Source organism: Polyodon spathula, chromosome 3 (genome assembly GCF_017654505.1).
Source record: "Polyodon spathula isolate WHYD16114869_AA chromosome 3, ASM1765450v1, whole genome shotgun sequence".
NCBI classification, from domain to species: domain Eukaryota; kingdom Metazoa; phylum Chordata; class Actinopteri; order Acipenseriformes; family Polyodontidae; genus Polyodon; species Polyodon spathula.
Window position 1 is genome coordinate 79,885,241 of NC_054536.1, and position 27,170 is coordinate 79,912,410.

Sequence of the window (27,170 nt, forward strand, 5' to 3'; positions counted from 1 at the left end):
AGCTTGAACCACTTTAATGTTTCAAAGGAGACTTCATAATAAATCAGGTGAATTAGTACTTAACAAGAGGGTTACACCTGTTAAAAATCCTTATTTTCCTTTGTTGAAAAAATATTCACAGGGTATAAAAATAAACAATATCAGTGAACACCCATACAGTGTATAACCTAGACATGCCCTAATGCCATGGGTGAACTCAACGATCCTGCAACATATTCGATAAACGTGCAACGTTTACTAACAGCAAGTTTCATACAATAAGATTTAACCATTCTATGAATTGCGACTTACAGCTCAAAAGCAAAGTGGTACACTTCAAATGAGCTACCCTGTTCTTTATTTTTTAAAAAGATGGACAGTGTTATATCCTCTTGGTAATGACAATATTTACTATGTACTTCTGATATATTAAAAAAAAAAGAAACACATCTCAATATATTCAGTCCTTCACAATATGGAATAAAGACAATTAAAACAAATAACAAAACACATAGGATATTAATCTAGGAGACGCTGCCATCATATTTGTATCTTTTCATACCCAAGAGCATTTGAATAGTAATAACAACAATAACAGTATAAAAAAATATTAAAAGCAAAAAAGAACAGCAATTGTGGCAGGACGTGTGTGTGTGTGAGAGCGAGAATATTTAAGCGGACAGGTCACTGTTGTTGAAGCGCTCCTCATCGTACACCTCAGCAATGACTTTCCTGCCTCCAAACCAACGCCCATTCAGCGCCTCGATGCCTTTGTCCATCTCGGTTGCCGTTGAAAACTCCACAAATATCTTGACGATCACCTCAGCATCCTCCTCCTCCCCCTGCTTCTCCTGGTAGATGATCACACGGTTCACTGCTCCGAACTTCCCACACTCCTCCGTCACCTCGCCCTCAAGATCATCATCGATGTCCTCGGGACCAACCATGTTCCGAAGCACCATCACCGTCGACTGCACACAAACACACATACAAGGAGGGGTGGTTCATTTTTGTAGGTTATGTTCCAACCATTTATGGAAAAATACTTATAAATACTCCCAAAAGTTTGTGGCAACATATATTACTATATAACTTTCATTTGAACAGATAAAGTGTAGGCTGACTGACAATGTCATGTTTATGTAATTGGGTTTATTTTTGAAGTCAAAGGGTGGTCACACCAAATACGGATTTGATGTAGATTTTTCTTCTGTTCACTCACTTTGCATTTTGTTAATTGATAAATATAAACTATTAACATGTCTATTTTTGAAAGCATTCTTAATATTCAAGGCATTTTTTCACACCTGCCTAAAACTGTGCACAATACTATGTGTGTGTGTGTATATATATATATACACACATATATATATATATATATATATATATATATATATATATATATACATATATATATATATATATATATATATATATATATATATATATATATATATATATATATATCCCCCCCCCCCCACCCCCCCCCCCCCCCCGCGAGAGCCCCCCCCCATATCTAAATTAAATAATTTAGATAGATATCTAAATTAAAGAGCCAGCTACATTTGGAACAGTGCAACTAACTTGGTCATTGGATTTGGACTCAAGCAACTGGATTTAAATGAATGCAAGACAGATTCCAACATGAAACCCAGTAAAAAAAAAAAAAGAAAATCACTTATACAATTACTTGTACAATTTTAGTAATTCTGAAAGGAATTCTTTGACAAAGTTTAAACTATAAGATATTGAGATACTCAAATAACTGTAAATTTATTTTAGTAATACGACATAGTACAAGGATTGAAACAGAGTTATCACAAAATGTAAACTCAGATTGTTGGGAAGGCTGTGCTAGGTAGAGAAACTGGTCATGCTATGTACTGTGATGCATTATTGTGCTCACCTCCTGTTTCCTCATCAGTTTCTGCATGACCATGTGTCTGGCACTACTGCCCGAGATGCTTATGTGCTCCTGTTCACTCAGCATCTCTGTGCGCTCCCCGTCCACTCCCATCTCTTCCTCTTTCTTGGCCTCCACCGCGGCTACTAGCGTCGGCAGGGAAGCCAGGACTGGGTTCACTAACCCAACCTGTGGGATAGTAATTGGCATGGGCAGCCGAGCCGGGGTCACACCTGCAGGGCATAAAACAAGCCATTATACCTCTACAGCTTACCTCAGAGGGGGCTGGAAATGACTGACACTAAATAACCACACTACTAGCCAATACACATTATATACCTTTACTCACAGCTGGAATGAGTATAATCCCTTCACAATGTTTAGATATAAAGTTGAGTGAAAATGGTCACATGGCCACAACATCGACACCAATCACAAACTACTGACCAGTGGATTCCTCTCTATACCTGTGATGACGCCAGGTGCTTGTGCTGCCATTACTGCCAGCGGAAGAGAACCTAGTGGCTGCCCCAACGTAAGTGCTGTGGTTGTTGTGAGTGCACCTAGGACTGAAGCTCCAGCTACTGCTTCCTGAAACAAAGAGTAAGAAGTATGGGCAAAAGAATTCAAGCTTTTTTTGTGACCTTTTTCATTACAAACAAAAATAGGGAAGAGACAAATGTTGGGACTTGCACTCACACGCCAGTGTTGACTAAATGGAGATCAAACTAGAAATGTGAGTTTTTATTACTATGGCTTTTAAACAAGTTATTTTTTACTGGACAACTAAAAAAAAAACCCAAAAAACAGAATACAACTGTTTGAAATACTAGAACAACTGGTGTACTGTCTGTGCAGAAAACCTAAATAAGTCACACGCCCATAACATGGCAATCACATTAGGTGAGAGGCATAGATGCCAGGTCACATGGGCCCATGCACCACCAATATTCTGTAATGCGGGCCCAGACCATGAATGTTTGAGCTTATATATAATAACTGTATGTACCTTTTGATGGGAATTATATATTTATAAACAATATGTTTTTAAAATTCCATCTCGTAAATGGTAAAATACGCAAGAAACAGCGTACCTATCAAATAACATTTCGCATTAGATAAGTTTAAGAAAATCAGAGTTATTTCTTCTTCGTTAAAAGTGAAAGTTCTGAGCCCTATATTCTCGCAAGCCTTTCAGAGACCACTGGCTCTCGCACAAAGTATAAAAACCAGAAAGGGTCAGGTTGTGTCAGGGTCCACTTTCTTTTGTCATTTACATATTCAATATTATGTTTGTGTTTTTTTTATTTTTCTATTCAATATTATGGTAGTGTGCTAGTCTGCCTACAAGGACCAAAATCTCTGCAACGACTTAATTGAACAGCACCGAAATGTTTCTGCTCTTTACTAAGCAATAAGCCATCCTTGCACTAATCAATAATTAATTCTTTCTTTGTATAAACACGAATGTATAATTAAGTTGACTGCTATAAATGCTTGATTATGCACCAATTTTGTTTCTCCTGGTTTGCTGGCTTAATTATTTTGGTGTAGAAGTTCAGTTGTATGCACAATGTCCTGTCTCTATAAAATACACAACAACAATAGGATGAGCTATTGTTTTTATGAGATAGGACTAAGTAACTTTTGTGTGCCGCCTCCTGGGAATTCCTGTCCACTGTTGACAGTGGAATAACCTGGACTCAAACTGGCGACCTCCAGACTAGAGGCGCATCCTGCACTCCACAAGGAGTGCCTTTTACTGGACGCGCCACTCTGAAGTCCCCTGGATATTTTATTTATTTATTTATTTATTTTAAATTACATTTTTTTAATATTAAGACAACAATAGGATAGCCGAGTTGTGTGCAACAGAACAGAATTGATGCTACATTAAATCCAACAATGAACTGGGAGTAGTTTATTCTTCTGATGCTTTTAATTTTTTTTTTTAGGTTGAAGCAAAAATAATATTGATCGTTTAACTGAATAATAATAATAATAATAATAATAATAATAATACACAATGTACCGACCTTTTGTAATATTTGTTGATCTTGCTTATGCTGCATTTGTATTCGGCAGCATTTTGAAGCAGAAATTGATTACTGTGCTGTCTTCTGTTAAGTAACAAATTCAAGTTTAACTGCATTCTGTAACCGGAAACGTTATATTTTTATGGCATTTTCTTTGTTAAGTGAACAAATTTGTGCTGCAAAGTTGTGCTGCATTTTTAAGCAGTGTGTGCTTAAAATAAGAATTTAACTTAAGTTGACATTGCATAGGCACATTTTTTTTCCTACTGTACAGAACAGGTAAAATTCATAATGTGAATGTTTGACAGAAAGTGGCTATAACAGTTAGTCACATGTGACAGAGAGCGAATTAATCCTAGTCTACAATCTCCCTCCGGACCTGTGAGGGCGCTGTACAACAGGAACAGTGTGCCACAATGCCAGAAGTCATCGCCCTAATGCGGTACGCGATGTGTTAATCATGGATTGGAGGAGACGTGATTGAACTAACTATCACAGGGGGCGTGACTGAAGGTATAATAGGGGATGTGATGATGTAAAACTAGAAAGGAAGGGGGGAGAAATCAACAAAAAAACAGAAGGGAGACCGCATCAAAACAAGAACAACAACTCAGGTAAGACAACCATTAAATGTATTTATCTAAATGCTAGAAGTATCAGAAACAAAATTCTAGAACTTGAAGCTACTGCACTAACAGGTAACTATGATGTGATAGGTGTTACAGAAACGTGGTTATCTGAGAGTGATGGGGACGAATATAATATTTGTGGGTATACACTGTATAGGAAAGACAGGCAGGACAGAAGAGGAGGAGGGGTGGCGCTACGTGGTACGTGGTACTACGTTCTTCAAAAATGTAGTACTAGAGGCGCAAAACAATTATATCCCTAAAGTAGACAAATCTAAATGTAAAACTAAATTGCCAAAATGGTTTAATAGATCAATTAAAAAAAATATTCAGCGAAAAAAGGCACTTTACAGAGCATTAAAAAAGGACCAAAAAGAAAGTACACAGAAAGAGTACACAGAACTGCAAATGCAAGTCAAAAAGGAAGTTAGAAAGGCCAAGAGAGAAATAGAAATGAACATTGCTAAGGGAGCTAAAACCAATTCCAAAATGTTTTTCCAATATTACAACAGCAAGAGAACATTCAAAGAGGAGATTAAATGTTTAAGAGATACAAATGGCAAAATCGTAGAGGAAGAAAAAAAAATAGCAAATATGTTAAATGATTACTTTTCACAAGTTTTTACAAAGGAAGATACTGACAACATGCCCCACATGTCATCCAGTTCCTATCCAGTTTTAAATAACTTTAGCATAACTGAGGCAGAAGTGTTAAAGGGACTAGGAGCTCTTAAAATAAACAAATCCCCTGGGCCGGATGAGATCCTCCCAGTAGTACTCAAAGAAATGAAAGAAGTAATTTACAAACCGCTAACCAAGATCATGCAGCAGTCTCTTGACACAGGGGTGGTACCGACAGACTGGAAAATTGCAAACGTAATACCGATCCACAAAAAGGGAAACAAAACTGAACCAGGTAACTACAGACCAGTAAGCCTGACTTCTATTATATGCAAACTTATGGAAACTATAATAAGATCCAAAATGGAAAATTACCTATATGGTAACAGGGTACTGGGAGACAGTCAACATGGTTTTAGGAAAGGGAGATCGTGTCTAACTAACTTGCTTGATTTTTTTGAGGATGCAACATCCATAATGGATAATTGCAAAGCATATGACATGGTTTATTTAGATTTCCAGAAAGCTTTTGACAAAGTCCCGCACAAAAGATTAATTCTCAAACTGAACGCAGTTGGGATTCAAGGAAACACATGTACATGGATTAGGGAGTGGTTAACATGTAGAAAACAGAAAGTACTGATTAGAGGAAAAACCTCAGAATGGAGTGTGGTAACCAGCGGTGTACCACAGGGATCAGTATTAGGTCCTCTGCTATTCCTAATCTACATTAATGATTTAGATTCTGGTATAGTAAGCAAACTTGTTAAATTTGCAGACGACACAAAAGTAGGAGGAGTGGCAAACACTGTTGCAGCAGCAAAGGTCATTCAAAATGATCTAGACAAGATTCAGAACTGGGCAGACACATGGCAAATGACATTTAATAGAGAAAAGTGTAAGGTACTGCACGCAGGAAATAAAAATGTACATTATAAATATCATATGGGAGATATTGAAATTGGAGAAGGAATCTATGAAAAAGACCTAGGAGTTTTTGTTGACTCAGAAATGTCTTCATCTAGGCAATGTGGGGAAGCTATAAAAAAGGCTAACAAGATGCTCGGATACATTGTGAAAAGTGTTGAATTTAAATCAAGGGAAGTAATGTTAAAACTGTACAATGCACTTGTAAGACCTCATCTTGAATATTGTGTGCAGTTCTGGTCACCTCGCTATAAAAAAGATATTGCTGCTCTAGAAAGAGTGCAAAGAAGAGCGACCAGAATTATTCCGGGCTTAAAAGGCATGTCATATGCAGACAGGCTAAAAGAATTGAATCTGTTCAGTCTTGAACAAAGAAGACTACGTGGCGACCTAATTCAAGCATTCAAAATTCTAAAAGGTATTGACAGTGTCGACCCAAGGGACTTTTTCAGCCTGAAAAAAGAAACAAGGACCAGGGGTCACAAATGGAGTTTAGAAAAAGGGGCATTCAGAACAGAAAATAGGAGGCACTTTTTTACACAGAGAATTGTGAGGGTCTGGAATCAACTCCCCAGTAATGTTGTTGAAGCTGACACCCTGGGATCCTTCAAGAAGCTGCTTGATGAGATTTTGGGATCAATAAGCTACTAACAACCAAACCAGCAAGATGGGCCGAATGGCCTCCTCTCGTTTGTAAACTTTCTTATGTTCTTATGTTCTTATGTAATCTGTTCCTTTGATGTGGTTACTGAAAGGACCCCTTTGGGAAACTGAAGTAATTAATTACTGTGAGTGTTGTGTTTTGTTTGTTCTTTTGTTGTCTGTGCTTATCATTATAGAAGGCTAACCTCCAGGAGCTGTAGCTAAACTGCCAGCAATTAATCCCAGACTACACTTCACCATTGTGCATGAATACGCCTGTACATCACCACTTTCACCAACAGTACTCACTCTGGACTTGTGACCGTGTTGTGTGTGTCTTGTTTAGTGTATTATTTCAGGACTGAACCCTGTGGTTTACCTGAGCGATACACATTGCTGTGTAGAGACAGGTATTATTATTTGTCAGCAACTAAAGAGCTGCTTTTTCACCATGAACTTGTATCTACCATTCCTGAGCACCATATCACCACTGCACTACATACCACTTTGCCACACATTATATATTTTTTTCTACAGAAGTGTTTTTACTAGTCAAATGCAAAATTTTTATTTTTGTCCAACTTGTGATGAACGCATATGGTCTCTAACTATCCACTGTAGAAAACAGTGTGACATTCACACTAGGCATAGTACCAATGTTGCCATTGTTTAAGGACGGCCCTTATAATAACCAGGAGGAATATGTAATGATCCCTTGTATATTAATCCTAGCCCTGCGCCTTAGGGCTTGACGTCAAACTCCACCTCCCAATGGAGGAGATGCATTGTAGGTGCGTGTGTGTAATGAAGAGAGTTGAACAAGTAGGGCATAGCATTTAACAGTTGTACAGGGATATTAGAAGATTATAAAAAAACAATGGTACAAAATACCAGATGGTGAACTCTTACGATACTATGTATATATTGACTATCTGTGGCTTGTTTACCCGATTGTGAGGACGGGGGTAACGAAATATGTTATTATATAACATATTTCAGAAAAGTTTAGACTTCTGTGTATTCAGTTAAGTACTCTTTCCCACAACGTTAACCCGGCAGAAACCTTACACTACGTTGTAAAACAAATGTATAAACTGCTAACACTAAGTTGTTCTTTGTATTCATTTTCTGAAATAAATGCAACAAGCAAGCAATACCTGTTCATTTTTGTCATAAATATAAGTAAACGATATTGGTAAATTTTTAACATCTATAATTATAAAACATAAAATATAGGCCCTCTTGTTCTAGTACTTTACAATAGCTTACCTGCACTATCTATTATCGGTATTGCCCGATATGGGCGGATAATCATTAGCTTTTGGTATCACCCAAGATCATCTTAAAATCGGTGCACCCCTAGTTTTTTATTTAATATTCTAAATTGTATGACTATAAGATACAATTAAATCAACTATCTTCTTATTCAACGTTTGTCATGGTATAAATGGAATACAAATACAAATCCACATCGAATATGGAAAACATACAACAATTTGTTGCTTAAAAATAAGGCTTTTAAAAAGAGATTAATTATTTTTTTTTCTCCTAATCCCAAGTACAGGGGAACTTGACCCCTGACCACCACCAAAAAGTTTTACAAACTCGACACCTACGGTCAGAGGTCACTCATGTGATCCAACACATTCAGCTTGGAGCGTTACTAGAACCCTACTAATATGAAGTAACCACCTGAAAACACAAAACTGATACTCATTTAATTTATTTAAGAAAGTTATGCAACACCCAATCCGAAAATTCTAGATGATTCAATACTTTTGGCTATACCTGTAGAAGTGGTGGCCGATTTGCAAAATCAGACAAGATCCCCTTACAAGGAATTGCCATTTGTATGTACATATTATATATTTCAATTTTGCATGTTTTTTTTTTTTTTTTAAATACATTTTTAGACAGTCTCCCCATCAACTCCACATCCATTATTTTCAAAAACGTAGAAATTGCAACCAAATTTTAATGGCACGAGGCTCCATACCTGTGCTGTGATCTTGGCTGTGGCTGCTGCCGCTGCCACTGCTGCAGCGGGCGGTAAGCCCCCGGGGGTAGCCGGAGTTAACAGCGGCATTGGGGGTGTGACCGCTTTACCGACACGAAGAAACTGACCACCCAAGTCAAAGAGGTTCATCGAAGAAACGGCATCCTGAGACGACTGAGCCTTTTCATATTCTGCAACAGAAAAAAATATAAAATTGTATCAGTCAGTACAAAAAAAAAAAATCAACGTTTAAGTGTTATCTAAAATAAATATACTTTTTTTTTTTTACTAACTTAAAAGGAGTAAAAGGATGCAAAACTGACAACAGCAAAACAGATTTTTTTCTATATCTTGGAATGATCAATACTAACTGAGGGATATTCAGAAGGATAGTTTTTCCCTCTATTACCCAGCACTGGTGACAAATAGTGATAACATCCAGGATTAGACACTAACAAACTACGCTCTCGCAAATTTTTCTCATCAGGGAATCAACTTTACGAATCCAAGTACTGGTAGTTGTTTACTGATCATTGTATTTTGGTTACTATTGGATGCTGACACTTACCAATAAAGCCGTAACCTTTGTGTTTGCCCGTAGTGGGGTCTCTGGCTAGCGTGCAGGATTTGATTTTCCCAAAAGCCTCAAAGACACTCTTGATGTCCTCATCAGACAGGTCTGGATGTACTGATGCTACATAGATACGGTTAAAGGACCGTGCCTCTTCTGCTAGCTGGTCAATGATGGGCTGAGCCTGTCCAATATTACTTGGCCTGCCCACCTACAAAGAAATAATTCAATGCTTGTGGGCTTCTAAAAATACTTTATATGTACCTGAACAGCAGTGTGATTTGTAGGTCACTACTTACTGACGTCAGTCATCAATAAGGGTGAGAAAGGACTACTGCCACCTGTTGAGACACTGCTGCTAAGCTTCAGTACTAAACCACTGAAGAGGTGATCAAATAATTCCTCACCTTGATGTTTCTGCCTCCCAGCATGACCGAGTTCATCTGTTCCAGGGCAAGCTGTGCTGCCTCTGGGACTTCATATTCCACAAAGGCAAATCCCTGCAACAAACAAACTGGAAATTCAGTCATTTATTTAAAAACTTTCCTTAGAAAAAACATTCTTGACATCTAACCCTCCCCCAAAAAAGGAACATTACACCTGTAAGGACCTGTTAGTACCACAACCCAATTAAGCGCTACTGGTTTCTATTCTGGATTAAATCAATCAGGGAAAAAAGTCCCACATTTTCAAGTGGTACTCAATTGCCATCATCCAGGGCAATTCCAATCCAGGTATTCGTCCTTACTAGGTTTTATGTTACTAAATCAACACCTATTCACTGCAACACAGGGCCCAGACAATAAATAATCCTGAAATACCTGAGTAACAGCTATTCAATTCCCCACAAAAAGAAAGAGCTCTCACCTTGTGTTTCATGGTGACAGAGTCCCAGGACATATCAATGCTTTTGATGGGTCCAAAGGGAGCGAAAGCTTGACGAATAGTGTCCTCTCCCAGCTCATAATAAATTGAGCCCACGTAAACTCGACACATGATGGCTAACGCACGCTGTCGTTGGGCTGCCATCTGTAACAAGTAAATATCACACTGACGTTTACTGGGGAGACAAATCTACCAGTACTTCCTTACAAAAAAAGAAAACACACCACCAAGCACCCCAAACGAACCCCCCTTTTCGCAAAAGACGTGCAGGTCAGTTTCAAAGATATATACTAGAGTGGCCCCTACACTATCAGGCTCATGTGTTGCTGAATTCAACAATAGGATTACAGGTTTTATAACCAATCTGAACTAAATTCTAAAAAAGCCAATGTTCCCTATAAAACTTTTTAAAAGGATGTGGTTTTGCAGAATTGGATAACATAGGCGACAAATGCAGCTATATAGTACAGATCTTCCCTTTAATAAAACTGGATACATTTTGTTCCTATTTAATGATCTTCAAGTTATGGAGGCCAGATGTAGTAATAATACACTATCAGCTTGTGATTATCGAATCCTTGAGCAGGACACAAAAGTGAGCAGATAGGAAAATTTTATTTTAAGTTTTTTATATGCAAATCTTCTATTAGTTAGGCTTAGTTGTGAGCCTGCTAACCCTTATTTGTATCTGGGTCTTGAAACTGACCTACAGTCCTTCTTTGCAACAAAACTGCTATCTTAAAACAAACAAAAAAAAATCCATCTGTACTGCTAAAAAAAAAAAAAAAAATCTCCATTTTCACTGCTAGCGTACTATACTCAAATGTCTATGCGCACTACTCAATTTGGAGTCAGCCGTATCTTCTTTAACGTTCTGCTTCAGTGACATTAACAATTGGATGCAGCAGAATTTCTTACACAAGACCTGGGTAATGCTGGTTGGCTCCTCATATCTGCTTCAGAAATGCGAAAATTTTAAACTGGTTATTGACGGAACTGAGACCCACCCTAGCATATGCATAAAGAACCTTGGTATTTTTTAATCCAAAATTGGCCTTTGAACAGCATATTAGCAATGTTACTACTGCAGAATATTGCTCTTATTCACCCCTGTCTTACTGAGCCGGATGCAAAGAAGCTTACACATGTGTGGACAGGATGGCTAGTGGTGACATCAGACCCGGAACAGAAATACAGAGTGAAATGTGAATTGTGCTGTTGCACTGGTTTATTACAACAAAAATAAAAACATTTGACAAAACAAAACAGTGTGGTGGCCAAAACAAATAGACAGAAACAGTGTACAAATGCCAAAACAAGTATCGCATTCTAACCAAAACAAATTCTTATGATCACATCACACCAGTTTTAGCTTCCCTTCATGGCTTCCAGTAGAGTTTAGAGTGAAATTTAAAATCACTAATGATTTTTCAGTGCTCCCTCCCTATAACATGGGTCTCGGGGGACACACAATATGAGCGTTATAACCAAAGACAGTTGTAAACGGGGGAGGGTAGTGCCGCAGGATACAGACATCTGACTAAAATACAAAATAAAATAACCCCCTCTCTATAATGCACATATAGTGAAGCAAAAATGTAACTTTCCGTGAATTAACCATGCACAAAGCACCATGTAATCAACGCTATATTTTTTACAAAAAGAAAGAAAGAAATAAACATTCCAACTTGTGGATCATTTTGATTAACATTTTTTAAACTATAAATAACCTGGCTAAACGGAGGTCAGAAGTTCAGTTCAAAGCGACAGACAAGCAAACCAAGTACGAGGTCGAAAAGCGGGTTGGGACAGGGGAAGAGGGAATGGGTTCCTCTTGTTTTATTGGACATTATGTCAATTGTTTAAATTGCTTTTTTATTCTTGTTAATTCCTGAGATGTGCACATGAAAGGCACTATATAAAATAAAATTATATAACAACAACTTTAAACTAAATTGATTGTGGGGGAGGATGGGGTTGAACATAAACAGAACTAAAATATCTATATCTTAACTACAGCTATGGCCAAAAGTTTTGAATCACTTAGAATTTCAGGATTGAGACGGAATAAAATAAATAAATAATGATATGAACATAATTCAGATCTTTTTAACACCATGTCATCAAAGGAACTACAAAAGATATCGCAAATGTCTACTGGAAGCCATAATAGTATTACAGGATTTCATGTTAGATTTCACATTTCTATCGATGTCAGTTTTTTTGGTAATATAGAAAACTACAAAGTGGTATGTAATTCAATATGTTAACACAACATTATTCAACAGGTTTCATTCAACTTTATGGAGCAAGGTTAGTAAATTCTACAGGCTGATGCCAAACGTTTGGCCATAGTTGTATATTATAGTTTTTATTTTTCATTCCAATAAATATTATATATAGTCCACATCAAGTAAAATGGATGTTGTGGCTTCACTGCCTACTAGATTTCAGTTATGTATTACATTGCCAAAATAAGGGTCCCACTCCCTTTTATTATGTGTTAATTGGTTTGTGTTTAAAGAGACTTGGCCCTCTTAGAGCACTGCACACCCCTCACATATTTATAAAGTAGCCAGCTATACTCCTTTCCAAACCCAACAAAAAAACATTTGGTTCCAAGATGTTTGTTGGCTGGTGGAAATTTGAGCAGCTTGTCCACTTTAGTTTTGATTTAACTGTTTCCTCCTTGTCCATCCAAAGGGCAACTCAACCACTGTTACAGACAATGATGTGCAAAATAATGGCAAATGCCAAGGAGTTCAAAAGTGTTAAGCCTATACACTCTGCTTGGGAGTGAACACCTTCTGCCTCCCAGCTGAAGAATTAACCATTAAAAAAAAAAAAAAACTTTCCAATGTGATTTAACTTTGTAGACAGTGTCATCTAGTGGTCAAGTCTGACAACTTTTGCACAGAAAAAAAAATGTACCTTATTAAACTGTAACTGACAAGAACCTAAAGGAGAAAGAATATAAATGTTGTGCACTAGTTGCTTTTCCTCTCACCGCAGCAAATACCTAGTTAAAAGGAGTCTGTTACTCAGGTGCAAACAGCCATTTAATTTTGTAATGGGGTGCATGAGGGATCTTACTAGTGCAGCAGTTTAAGGGGGGTTTCAACTTGGCAAAAATGGTTTTACTTTAAGGTGTATTTGTGTACATAAACATCATCCTGCTTGAATAACTATGCTATATAAACTTTAAAAAATAAATGCTTTTTGTTTCCAATATACCTTTTAATGGGGTGACCTACACTAAAGAGTTAGTTTCTTTAACAGGAATGAACACAGAAAAAAAAGTTACATATTTAATATTTCTATTTACTGATTGTAAAGGTGAGAGAGGATCTCCAAAGCCCATTGTTGCTGCTGCCATCTGAAAGACAGTAAATAAGTAAAGGATTCAGTCTCCATCAGGTAGAGACACACACAAACAGAACATCAAACCAATTCCCATACCCAGAGCCAATGCATCCTACTGGCACTGCAGAGCCCCCTACCCTCCCCAGTTTATAATTATTAGTAGAACTCTCAATAATCTTAAAAGAAAACATTAGCCCTCTAGGTATATATGCACAAAACACACCAAAAATATTGTTTAGGAAAAAATAAAAATAAAAATAAAAAAATGTAATTGTGTCCAATTATTATCCCCCACTGATTTTCTCCCAGTTTGGAATTACTAGTTGCTTTTCCTCTCACCGCAGCAAATTCCCCACAAGTCTCAGGAGACCTGAAGGCTCAGTGGGCATCCTCTGATCCCACAATCAAGCCAGCTTCCTTTTTCACCCAGGAACTCGAGAGCGGACGTCAGCGAGTTACCGACCTCTGGAGAGCAAAGACCAGCACTGCAGGTGTCCGCCTTTGAGCTCACTGGGTGCCTGGCCAGCAGGGTTTGCTGTAGTGTGAGGAGAAGAAACAGTTTGATGCACATTATTACTGTTTCTTTGTAGCCTTTACAGTAGTATATTTGTGTGATAAATATAAAAAAAAAAAATATATTCAATGTTTGACTTTTATTATTTATAGTACATTACTTTTTCAAGGTAAACGCAGTATTTCACGTTCGATATTGTTAAACAGAATAATGCAATAGAAGTTCTAAAAATGTCAAGCTTGAAAACAGATTTATAAAATGCAGGTTTTAGTGTAGCGCAACATCAAAATACCATTATTTCATAAATCCACCCATCAGTGAAAAAGTATATTATGCATATTAAAGTTCAGTAAACATATCACATGCTATTGATCAGCCAGCATTTGGCTAAATTCACTGCTAGCAGAATGGATAAACTACCAAAATGCACACAAGTAAAATATGTGATGTGTTCAGTTTAAAGCTTAAATAAATTGTCAAGTGTTAAATTACATTTTCAAGTGATGATTTACAATTTTATTAATTGGAATCAGCTTCTGCCATTTATTGATACTGTAGCGCCATAAATATTTGCGACTAAAATATCTGGTGAGTCACACCCATAAAACTTATTTTGCTCCAGAAATGCTGCCAATCTGTTGCTACCTACGAAGTATGCGTTTAGTGGAATTTGATATTTGTTCCAAAAAATTTTTCTTACGCAAAAAATGCATAAGAGGCTCGTAAATATTTATGGCTAAAGTACTCTATTGGCAATCTGAAATCATGCCTGTCACTTTAAGCTACACAAGCGATGTGGTTTTCAGTGCTGTTCTTTAGAAACAAACTTTAAGCACTACATATACTGTAGTATACTACTGTATATTTGCATATTATTAATTCCATTTATATATACAGTAATGCATGTATAGATAAGTTTTTGCTCAAAAGAGCCAACTTCCCAACGTTTCGGTATGTTTAACATACCTTCGTTAAGAAAAGCTTGTTTGAAAACAAACAGTAAATGTATTTAAAGGTTTTTGATGCCAATTCACTTATTTATTTAAATCTGAGTATGTTTGACATCTACTATTTCTATTTAAACCGTCATCACGGTATTGTCTATTTATCCATTTATTTTCATTGATTCTTCTGTATTGTGCATTATCTAATTTTATTTCTTCTAAAACTACAATGTTTGTTTTTTGTAGTGTTGAACTACAGGTTCATTTACTTTTTTTACTGCTGATGTTTGACAGGTAATTCTGTATTCTTACATAATGATGTACTGGTCTCTCCTACGTATTTTATTGTTACATTTTTGTCAAAACATACCATAAACTAGATTGTTAGTTCTGCATGATGTGTTTCTAACGAGTGAATATATCGATTTCTCTATCTTGTGACAGGGCAGAGGCCGTGCACATTGGGGAACGTATATTGTGGCATGCTTTGCACAGCCACAAAGTAATTATTAAATTATTTTATTGCTTATTGAGCCAAGCTAGGAACTACCTGGCTCTAATTTAATTTGCAACATATGCCAGTAATAAAGGAGACAGGTGTATAAAAGCAGGTCAGTGTCTCTCTTAGCTGTCTGTGTTGAGTCTACGGCCCGAGAAAAGACCTGTGGGGTACCTTAGGAAAGGTACTGTGCTTATACATATATGTGTGTAAGTGTTTGGATGACTGGCAAATGGCTTAACCATCCAGTTTATAGTTAAGGACTTGCCAAGTTTAGTTTAGCCTCCTGGAAGAAGTTAGGCTTTTCTTTTGTTTGATTTATTTTGTGTTCAATTAATAAATATACAAGCACGCCCTGTTTTATACCCTACCTGTTGTGCAAGTACTTCTTACATACTAGAAAGACAATAGAAAGGCCCCGAAGGAGTGGCAAAGCGCACCCCACTTTACCACACATGGTGGAGAATCCAGGAATCACACAAGAAAGTATGTGTGTAAAAGAGGAAAGATAAATAAATCAAACAAAAGAACTCCTCCTTTCAGGAGTGTCAAAATTAAACTGTGCAAGTCCTTAACTACAAGCTGGATGGCTAAGCCATTTGCCAGTCACCCAAACACTTATACACATACAAGTATAAACACAGTACCTTTCCTAAGGTTCCCAAAAGGTCTTCTCAGGACTTGGGCCCTGTCCACAATACATAACCGATCTCGAAAACCACTCAAAAACGTTAATTAATCCAGCTCAAAACATCCATGCTAAAAGTACCGTTTCCTGTTTAGTGTGGCTTAATGTGTACAAACACTTAAATCTTTGCAGTCCTGGAAGACCCAGAAAGCAGTCTGACAAGGATAAGCAATACTTGAAGATAACATCCTTAAGAAACAGAAAGACGACAAGCATTGAATTGACAACAGAACTGGCAGAATGCACAGGTGTCGTTGTCAGTCAAATCAACAATACGAGGATCACTCTTGAAATCAGGACATAATGGATGTGTTGCAGTAAGAATACCTCTGTTAAGAAAGGGGAACAAGACTAAAAGGCTAAAATATGCACAACACAGAAATTGGACTTTGTAACAATGGTGAAAGGTGCTTTGGGCTGTTGATGAATGGACAACGACACCTGTGCCTTCTGCCAGTTATGTTGTCAATGCAGTGCTTGTCTTCTTTCTACTCCTCAAGGCCATTATCCTCAAGTATTGCTCATCCTTGTCAGACAGCTTTTTGGGTCTTCCAGTCCTGGGTTTGTCAATTACAGATGATGTTTCTCTGTACTTGTTGACTATGCTTCGGATACCACACCTTGAAAATGAAGTGATGAAAGCTATTTCACTCAATATTTTTCCTTCTTTATGCAAGTCAAGGTTGTTATTATAGTAGAACACACAAGAGGAGGCTTTGAGTAAATTGAGATGCTCATAATGATGGGTAGAAAAATGAAGCATGTCCAAGACTTTTGTACAGCAGTGTGTGTATGAGGTATATATATATATATATATATATATATATATATATATATATATATATATATATATATATATATATATATATATATATATATATCATAGGAAACACATCATGCAGCACTACCAACCTTATTTATGGTCTATAAGCAAGTCATCTGCCGCACTTGTCAGTGGGACAATCAAAAAAAAATCCCTTAAAATCTAACCCTGGAATCACTTATAAAATAAACACTCGTTTCGCCTGTTGCAGGATAATGCTGAAAATCACAACAGAATAAATCTGTGTAATTGTGAGGAATAACGCATCACTGCATACATTTAAAATCTTAACAGACAAATATGGCCTTCCAAATAAAGGTGTAATGCATTTTTAGATATTAAAATGCAGTTGTTAGAGTACTGTTTCAGTTGAAATATTTTCATACTCTTCATCACCCACCTGGAGGTTTGTTAGTTGCTGCTGCTGGTGAGCGATGGTCTGCTTCACCAGAACACTCTTAATGCTCTGCTCCATTGCATACTTCTTTGCCTAAACACAAAGAACAAATCATTATCATAGCAGAATTATTTTCGATTCAAGTTAAACGCGTTACAAGCAAAGTACTGGTAAATCTTTTCACACAAACAGCTTATTCACACTGCCTTTTAAACCTGTTTTAGTCTGACAGTTTATTTTAAAACAGTGCGTGTAAAATAAATGGCACGTGTGAAAATAAACTGGACCTGACAAGTGCTGAATAAATGGACTGCAAAAGGGTTAAACTACTACGTACTTGGGAGTACAACACCTCCTTCAACACCACTGTGAATGGTTTTATACGCAAATTTACCAAAATGTTGGGTGTTCTACATAGGTGGATCACAATATTGTTCAGTACCATGCTGAATTGCTCGATTGTGCATTACTGTAAGATCACTAATGACTTTTGTTAACAGAGAATGTGTATGGAGAAATAAATATATTGTTTGACATTAATGTTTTTTGTTAATGGAACATTTGTATGCAGAAATAAGGAGTCAACAAAATAATGATTATTTTGTTAAATGACAAGGAATAAATATTTATACGCAGGAATAAATACATTCTTCGATGATTTACCGAAGAGTATTTGTAAGTGCAGGTATATCATAAAAATAACAAGTAAATGTCCGAAAGGCAATTTATTTCTTCATAATTTCTGACATTTACCACCCTATTTAGTAAATACAGATTTTTAACATAACATACATTTAATTTCTTGATGTGGTCAACTCTTAAGACAGGCTATCTGGGATGGAGAAAGAAAAAAGTTTAAGAAGGAGAGTTCTGCTGTGTGAGTCAGCCTAAAAATGCATGGCATTAAAATAATAATCGGTTATAGCAGTTTTTGTTATTTTAGCCGATAATGTACGCTGATATTCATGCTTGAATTTCTTCTTACACAGAATTGAATGGTTTGGTCAAGCACGCTTACTAATGACAGAAGAACACTGAGACACTCATTTTCCCAATGCTGTGTAAGGTGCGACCAAAATGCAGTACATACGTCTCAAATAGCAAGGCTTGGATTTTAATTTAATATCTTAAGACAACAATAGCATAGCGAGTTGTGTGCAGAACAGACTTGATGCTACATTAAATCCAACAATGAACTGGGAGAATATTATTCTAACGTCTTAAAAAAAAAAAAAAAAAAAATAGTATGTAAGAAAATAGTATTAACCAGGCAAATTATTGTTTAAATGCAGCATCGATGCACTGTTAGTTACAAAACTGACTCTGCCATGTCTCTCTCCGTCTCTCTCTTGGCATCACCTCAGGTCCTCCTCCGTAGCTCACTTGATTAAATCCTTGAACGTAAACAGTTTAGCTGAAAAGCACTTTTTTTAAAACCAAGACTGCAGCAGCGACGACAACAACCTCCCTAACTTCCAAGGAGTTGCGGGCTCTCTAAACGTTAAGTGGGAATTACCTTTTGTATAGTTTTTGTTAATCTTGCTCAGTTTATCTTAATCTGCATTGGTTGCGGGTGTATTAGGCAGCGTTTTGTAGCTGGAATTGACTACTGTGTCGTCTTGTTTAGTAACAAATTCAAGTTTGACACTTTTGTAACAGGACAGTTTCATGGCATCTTTTTGTTTTTGATTAAGTGAAAAATTTAAGTTGGGCAGCATTTTTAAGCAGCGTATGCTTAAAATAAGAATTTAACAAACACTGTAGTTGACACTGCGTATGCTAATTTTTTTTCCCACTGTACAGTATAGGTCTAAGTTATAATATGCAGTGTTTGAGATTAAGTGGCTAAAAAAATGTCACATTACATATTTTTTCTACAGAAGTGCTTTTACTAGTACAAACGCAATGCTTTATTTTTGTTGGCTATGTTCTAAAATAATTGTATAAATTGCAAGCACACAACATAATACTACGTTATTCTTTGTATTCATTTTATGAAGTAAATGCAACAAGTAAACAATACCTGTTCGTTTTTGTCAAATACATCTGTTAATTGTTTAACATTTATAACTATAAAACTGTTTAAATTGAGACCCTATAACTTGTTTTAGTAGTTTATCTGCACTGTATATTTATTATCGGTATTGGCCAATACGGGTAGATAACCATCAGCTATCGGCATCGGCCAAGAAAATCTTATCGGTGCACGCCTAGTTTTTATTTTGTTTGATAATTCACTGATGGTAAAAATAGAATGGATTTAAAAATGGTGGATTGTGGCAATATGCCCCATCCCCATGTGTATTTTCGTGCTTTATGTTGTATGTAGTGTGTAAATGTTGGCGTTTGTGTATAAAGTGCACGGGTTATAATGTGGGTTATGAGAACAGGCGATATAAAGTGTAATTTGTAGTTAGACACGAGGATGGCACAAATCACTTTTTTTCTAATTTGATATGTTTAATTGTGAAATGCTGTATCTATTTTTGTCCAGTATCACACTACTGTATATCAAGAAAGTACACCTAATTATTGTAAAGGGCCTTGATGTTATTGGATCATACAGTCCCAAGTTCTAATCCAGCCAAACAGATGGAACATTTACAAGTAGCAGAACACTGCTTTACATTATGTTTAGAAGACACTGACACAAATTAGGAACAATAATAGTGAAGCGCCTTCAAAAATTTTAAAGAAGTGAGAATCTGGCCCTTTGAATCCCAAAGACAGAGATACGAGGGTTCATCCTAAATGTTGCACATGAATAAAAACAAATGAATATGACATGCAATATGGAATTGCACCAAATTAAAATCTTATTGGGAAATTATTTTATCCCATTTGTCTAAAATTACAGATTATAATATTCCATTTTCAGCTAGACTTGTAATTCTTGGTGACACCTCACTACTTTCACTAACAAAACCAATTAATCTATTTTAGTTACAAAGAAAGCTATATTACTTCTCCTATTCTTTAAATAATAAAAACAGATGGTAAGGCATCAACTTCTCACTAACACTGACATGTATGAATAATCAATGCGACTAGCTTAACATTTATACATTACTTATATTAACTATTATTAATTATAATGCGTTCAAGTAAAGGGTTGACTAATATGACTTGAACTGGATGTAATATCTAAATATGTTTTTATTGTGTTTATTCTTTTAATGCATTTTATTTTATATGTGCATACACATATAACATTTTCCATTTATTGTACTGTATTTGAAATTAATAAAAACATATTACAAAACTAACAAACAATATGTATTAATTTATCAGAGTTTGTCTACTGCACAGCACAATATAAAAGTAATTTTTCACAGTGAAATAATCTGGCTTTTTGCCATACCCAACTGATTTGAAAAATGGGTAATGTTAATATTTTGTATAATAAGTAACCATAGTTTTTGTGCTCTTCAAAACAGAGATTTATTTAATCTACCTGAGTATCAGACATGTTTTAAAATGAAAATACTTGTTTGCTACGTTTCTTTAAAATGTGCACATAGTAAATGGAGGAGTACAAGGTAAGATTTATAGAATTATTTTAAAAAGCTTTAAAAGCCCATCTATAAATATGTCAAGGCTAAGAATTAGCACTGTCACACCTGTTATTTAGTATTGCACGTAATGTCCAAATAGACTGTTCAGGGTCCCTTGGTAAAAGGATCGGAGCCACTGCATTAAACCCTTGTGTTGGCCAAGGCTGCCACCTCCCCAAGGGTACTGTATAGTGTACCAAAGTTTTGCTTACCTTCTGTAGAGCCTCCTGCTGCTCTGTGGTGAGTTGTGGCAGGCCAAGCTTTGAACCTATACTCTGTCCATTCTCCATCTTCATAGCTTCACCACCCTGCAAGCACAGGCATGCAAGTTTGACAGAAAGCACCAAAAACAAATCAATAGTCAATTCTGTATAACTGTATTTAGAGAAAACACACAAAATGTGTTACCATTCCAAAAACATCTAAGAAATAATGAAATCTAGAGTGGGAGTTCTCAACCGGTTTACTCTTGAGGAACACATGTGGCTCTAACTGTTTTGTGAGCTGCAGATGGGGGCTTGCAAGTCCAAGCTGTAGATCCCAAATCTAAAAAGCATATTTTATCATGGCATGTTATGCAAATTGATACATTGGGTATACTATACTTACCATGGTGTGTAGTTTGTTAGATAATTAACTTTTCCAGCATCAGAACTGTATATATCTTCTGCGTACAATACATTTATAATATTTTGCATTTGTCATTTGGTTACCTTGTTTCTTTTGTTATTGCTGAAGATGTTACGACTGAGTGTTTGGAGTTATGGATGATGTATTAGTAATTTATTGGTTTAAAATAGATATGGCTCCTGTCAGTTGCAGCCATGTCATTTTTAAACACTGCAGCATTTTTACTAATCTGCCCGAAACATCTGCAAATGAGGGGGAAATAATTGATTAAAACACACTTTCAGAGCACTACAAATCTGTAGGTAATTACCAGATGTTAAAATTAAATTGATTTTAAAATCTTAAGTCCATTTGAAAAGTTTTACAGAGCATGTTTTATTAAGATATATACAGGTAGTTTCAAGGCTTCCCCATGATGCACAAAATGTAGGCCTATCATTTTACCATAGAACAAAATGTTAATTTGCCAAGATATCTGGTTGTAAAACCTGGTAGTGATGCCCCCTTAGTCTATAACACAAAATAAAACCTCAGTACCTGCTTTACGGACTCCTGGGTGGCACACGGCCCCTTTAAGGAGGTTTGAACCCAATTAGTTCTGCCATTGGCTTTGGAAATTTAGTAGTTGTCAAGAGAACATGCTCTAAAGTATAAAAGACAGAATGAAAAAAAAAACACAAATCTACTTTAACTTTATGGGTACTGACTTTGCACATATACAGAGATTTGTCAAAGGTAAAAATATGGTGGTGTCTACTTTTAAATGACATTAATAGCATTACATCTTTTTTTATAGAAGGCTAGTATTGTTCTGATTGTAGTGTCATAATTCGAGGTGTGATTAAAAAAAAAAAAAGATGGAGGGGGTGCCAGGTCTTAAAGTCTTGTGTAAAATTATTTTAACCACAAGGCGTTATGTTTCTTTGTGTCAATTTGGAACACACTTCAGCCAGCCTCATCCTAGGAAATTGTAGATTAAAATTAAGACATGGAAACTGCATCAAATTAAAAACATAAATTTGTAAACCTCTTGAAAGCATATCATGAATACTGTACAACATTGTCTGTTAGCATCAACGGTAGATAAAAAAAAACATTTACAAAGTTTACACAGGATTTTCAACACATCATATTCTACCCTAATTATTACTCGGGGAAACAAACAACACTTCCTATTTACAAAAACACAAATTAATCCACTAAGTTATGTTACTGGCACAGGCTACTTAGGCTTAATGGGAAAAATGTTGATTTAATTGGGGCTGCTTTCAGCTATTTTAAGCAGCTGGGTAGGGAAGAGGGGCAGAATGTAAAGTGATCTCGTTGCAAAACAAGGGCCACACAGTCAAGTGGCTAAACTGGGCAGCTTATCTGCTGTGCAAATGCTAATCTACATAAGCATTAAAAACAACTATAGCTACAGAACTCATTGCAGAGTTATGTTTCTGGTAAACTTTACAGGGTGTTGTGTATAAAACATTTAGGCCTGTGCAATATTAGATAAGGATGGCGGTTCTATTTAACGATGTTGATGCACCTGTCGTACTAGTACGGATTGTTTCCATATTACAATAATAATACACGACTTTTTGTATTCTCATTATACTGTATTAGTGTATTACTATGTACACCGTAATGTTGTTAAATGAAACATAATCAACAGCCACTTGGAACTGGTTACGTTTTAAAACCACATTAGATCAAACCTTTAAAGCCATAGTTACCATCGATATGACAAATAATTTCTCCCAATTCCCATCCAGAAAGAAAACACATTTATAAAATGTCGAAGTGGTTATTTCATACTTGGTTTACAAAGCAAATTCCCTGAGCACCTTACCCGTTAATTTGTTTTATATATCACACACATATTAGTATTACATTTATCCCTCTGTGGGGAGACCGAGACGAAACCCCTACAGTTAAGCCTTTTCATTTAACCCTCCCTTTTCCACCACTCTTTCTTGCAGCCCGGAGACCTCGAACCCTTATACAAAATTATATCAGATATTATGTCCCTGCGCAAACCCCCCCCCCCCCCCCCCCCCCCCCCCCCCCACTAAAAAAAAATCTATTTGTTTCTATTTACCGAAGTCACTACCACCGCCATGAAGCGCCCGCACTCAGACGGCAGCAGCTGCTCTCGCGAGAACTCACACAACTACAGCGAACAAGCTTGAGCGAGATCTCGCGGGATTTCTGCTCACACTGACTCCACCCCACTCGTGCGTCACTGTATAAGGCGGATGTATGTTTATTTCATAAACATTAATGACAGTATAGACCTCATGTTTTTAATCAAATTTTCCTAGAGGACAAGTAATTTACCCTACTGGTGTGTGAACATAATTCAAATATGCCACAAAATATGTATTGTTTGTTTTAAATGTGCTTGAGCTGATATTATTATATTATATATATATATATATATATATATATATATATATATATATATATATATATAAAAAATTATAAAATACATGGCATCCTGAGCAATTTGAAAAAGGGGCATTATACCGCAGTAGTGTCAAAATGGCAGATCACTCTCTAGAAGATTTGACTTGACCTTTAACCCATATTTGACTCCTATGCACCCCGAGACCACTTTCAAACACAATGTTTAGTTTTTAATCACTAGACAACACCGACAACTCTTTTTTTTTTTTTTTAAGGCATTAACAAATCTGTCTCTGAAGATTTACAACAATCCTCCACCAACGGTAGCACCAACCATGCGAGCAAGACAAATAATCTTCGACTCGGACAGCGACTAAGAGAAAAAAAAAAAACATACCCCATTGAAACAACTTTTCCTTAAAAAAATCGTATTTTTGCAGTTCATTATCTACCCAGTTTAACTCATCGTTCCTGAATTACCAAAACTAATTATATTTAAGATCCTTTTAATATTGACTTAATTTACATTATTCATTAAATCACCTTACAATTTGAACCTTAAAACACGTTTATTGTCTTTATTATTACAGGTAACAATATCCATGTATTATATAAAACAAATAATAGATGCGCTCACTTACTTAACGCACCCAGTGAGTTAAAGGAAAACAATTCCATCCATGGTTTTTGTGACAGTTTATAAAACGTCACATAACCTTAGATGAAATTATGTTTTCTGTAACTCTCTGAAGCCCGCCCATCTCTCTCAATATATATAATTTTCGGAGGTTCAACTAACATGTAAGATAGAACTTGAAAGATTAAGTTTCTTTACCTCAGTTCTCACTTCACCTGATGAAAATAGGTTTGTGGTCTCGAAAGTTACTGTAACAGACCGTGCGACCTTTTCCACTGCTTCGCTTTGTCAGCCGCTGGAGCTCTGGCAGCGTGCGAGTCTGTGCTTGCAATTGGACTATTATGCTGGATATATTGGGTACAATTTTCGCACCAGCGCAGACGCCCTTGTCGTGTTGAATTGCGCACTACTTTCATGCGACAGTGTTTTGTTGAACTTTGTGTTGCACGTTTGAATAAATAAACAAAAGCACTTTGCTCCAACAGACGGTCTTTATTCCTGCACAATCTGAAAAAACAAAATAATAATATATTCGTTTTTACACAGGACGATCACTCAAGAGCCAACTGTTTGCTTACACAGATCGGGTCAACAATATATACAGTAAACGTCATATAATATCCCTAAAGTAAAAATAAACAATTTAATTGGTGCAGCTAGTTCGCACATAAAACAAACTAATTGAAATACAGTACTGTTTCAGCATTCATTTGGCTATTTACCTCTTATCACTAACTAAGCTACCCACTGGAATACTGACATACTGCCTCACATGTGAGTAGGCCACGTTATTATACAAATAAACTTCTAAGAACTTCTGCAAACTAATACAAAATATACCCTCATAAGACTACTATAACCATATCTGGCTTCTCACCTTACAATATTAACAGATCTCTTACCTGAAAAAGCTAAATAATATTCGTTTTCACACAAGACGATCACTCAAAACCATTTACTTTCCTTACACAGAGTAAGTCAACAATATATCACTGTCCCAAGTGCAGTTTCCCCTTACAGCTCTGTACTAAAAGAGCCACAGACTCCACCTACTGGCAGGAGGTAATAATGACCGCCCAAAACTGTAATGGGATTAACTTTCACCATACCTAATACAGAGACCTTTTAAAAAGGCTTACTCAGATGGTGCTTTTGCTGCGCGACTGGGTAATTATAACAGCATCTTGGTGGCTTACCAGAGTTGTTTGTTGAAGTCGCTTTCTCAGTCATCGATGAACACCACAACAGCTCGCAGAACTGCGGCTGGTGAATAAGAACCAGCTCCGGATATCAAAATTCAACGGGCAGGCAGTGGGTAGGAACCTGGCAGCTTTAGTAGCTGCAGGACGTCAGCTCTGGCTGTCTCAGGTATGCATAGCGGATGGTGACAAGGCACCATTGCTGGATGCTCCCATTACCCCAGGACACCCTTTTGGTCCTGTGGTAGATGACATGCTGCAGCACTCTTATCGGGCGTGGGAGTCTACAAAGGAACTGGTGCGCCTGCTTCCAAAGAGGCCGCCTCCAGTACAAAGACCGACGCCAAACTGGAGACCAAGGTTCCAGCAGCCTCAAAGACTGGCACAGCCAGCTCCTGCTAAAGCCAGAGGAGTTTTTCACAACCGTACCCTGGCTGCGCAAAGACAAAACCCTCAGGCTAAGGCTCAGACAAAACACCAGCACTAGCAATTTGCTGCCACAGACCCAGGGCCCTTTCTCAAGTAGTCACCTGGAGTACTGATGTCAATGCATCTCAGACACCTGGGTGCTCTATACTGTACAGACCGGCTATTCTCTGCAATTCAAACAAGGTCCTCCTCCATTTCAGGGTGTGACTACAATGTTAGATGCATTGGTGTTGTCTCAGGAGGTGACAGCCCTGCTGCAGAAGGGGCTATTTGCACAGTTCGTCCTCTTCACTTGGAAGAAGGTTTTCCTCGTGCCCAAATGGGATGGTGGCTTCAGACCAATCTTCAATCTCAGACAGGTCAACCCATATCTGAGTCGACAGAGGTTCAACATGTTAACCATGCAGCAGCTGTTGCAGTCAATAAGACCAGGCGACTGGTTCACTATGGTGGACTTGAAAGACACATACTTTCACATCCCGATAAGATCAGGTCACAGGAAGTAGCTCAAATTCACTTTGCAAGGGACAGCAATCAAGTTTTGGATTCTACTGTTCGGCCTCTCTTTAGCCCCCTGTGTCTTTTCAAAGTGCATGGAAGCTATTCTGGCCCCATTGAGACTCAGGGGCACAAGATGCTCAATTACCTGGACGATTGGCTCATTTGTGCTCAATCTACAACACAGACAGGAGCTCACAGGAAACTCGTCACAGACCACCTGCTTCGGTTAGGTCTGTCAGTGAACTATGCAAAGAGCCAGATCACACCTTCACAGACAGCCTCCTATTTAGGAATGTGTCTGGATTCCAAGACCAACAAGGACACAACAATTACAATGACACGGCGATGAGGGGGAACTTGCCACCCCCATTTAAATGGGTTCAAGGGGAAAAGCTGCAGTATCAAT

At 37.0% G+C, this 27,170-nt stretch overlaps 1 protein-coding gene across 9 annotated transcripts; it reads right to left on the reverse strand.

Moving 5' to 3' along the window:
- LOC121313463 (poly(U)-binding-splicing factor PUF60) lies at positions 1-25,622 on the reverse strand. 9 transcript variants are annotated; one of them, XM_041246030.1, is made up of 15 exons: positions 25,538-25,622; positions 24,834-25,142; positions 24,333-24,371; positions 22,139-22,244; positions 21,581-21,843; positions 21,184-21,279; positions 17,421-17,510; positions 13,515-13,565; positions 10,172-10,333; positions 9,712-9,804; positions 9,302-9,515; positions 8,734-8,924; positions 2,350-2,473; positions 1,886-2,115; positions 1-950 (listed from the first exon to the last, which is right to left on the reverse strand). In XM_041246030.1, exons 5-15 carry the CDS (start codon positions 21,581-21,583, stop codon positions 651-653), a joined length of 1,554 nt encoding a protein of 517 aa, XP_041101964.1. In that variant the 5' UTR covers positions 21,584-21,843; positions 22,139-22,244; positions 24,333-24,371; positions 24,834-25,142; positions 25,538-25,622; the 3' UTR covers positions 1-650. The 9 variants fall into 9 exon arrangements, with proteins under 9 accessions (XP_041101964.1, XP_041101970.1, XP_041101969.1 ...); XM_041246036.1 differs by lacking the exons at positions 21,581-21,843; positions 24,333-24,371 and adding an exon at positions 18,210-18,249; XM_041246035.1 differs by lacking the exon at positions 24,333-24,371 and having other exon boundaries at positions 21,685-21,843.
- Positions 25,623-27,170: the final 1,548 nt, after the last annotated feature.

Coding starts and splice junctions, on each gene's coding strand:
- LOC121313463 (XM_041246028.1), bottom strand. CDS start 23,711: ATGGCGGTGGTAGTGACTTCG. Junction 9,516..9,711: donor TGGGAGGCAGAAACATCAAG/GTGAGGAATTAT, acceptor ATTTCTTTGTAG/GTGGGCAGGCCAAGTAATAT. Junction 951..1,885: donor AACTGATGAGGAAACAGGAG/GTGAGCACAATA, acceptor GTTTGTGTGCAG/TCGACGGTGATGGTGCTTCG.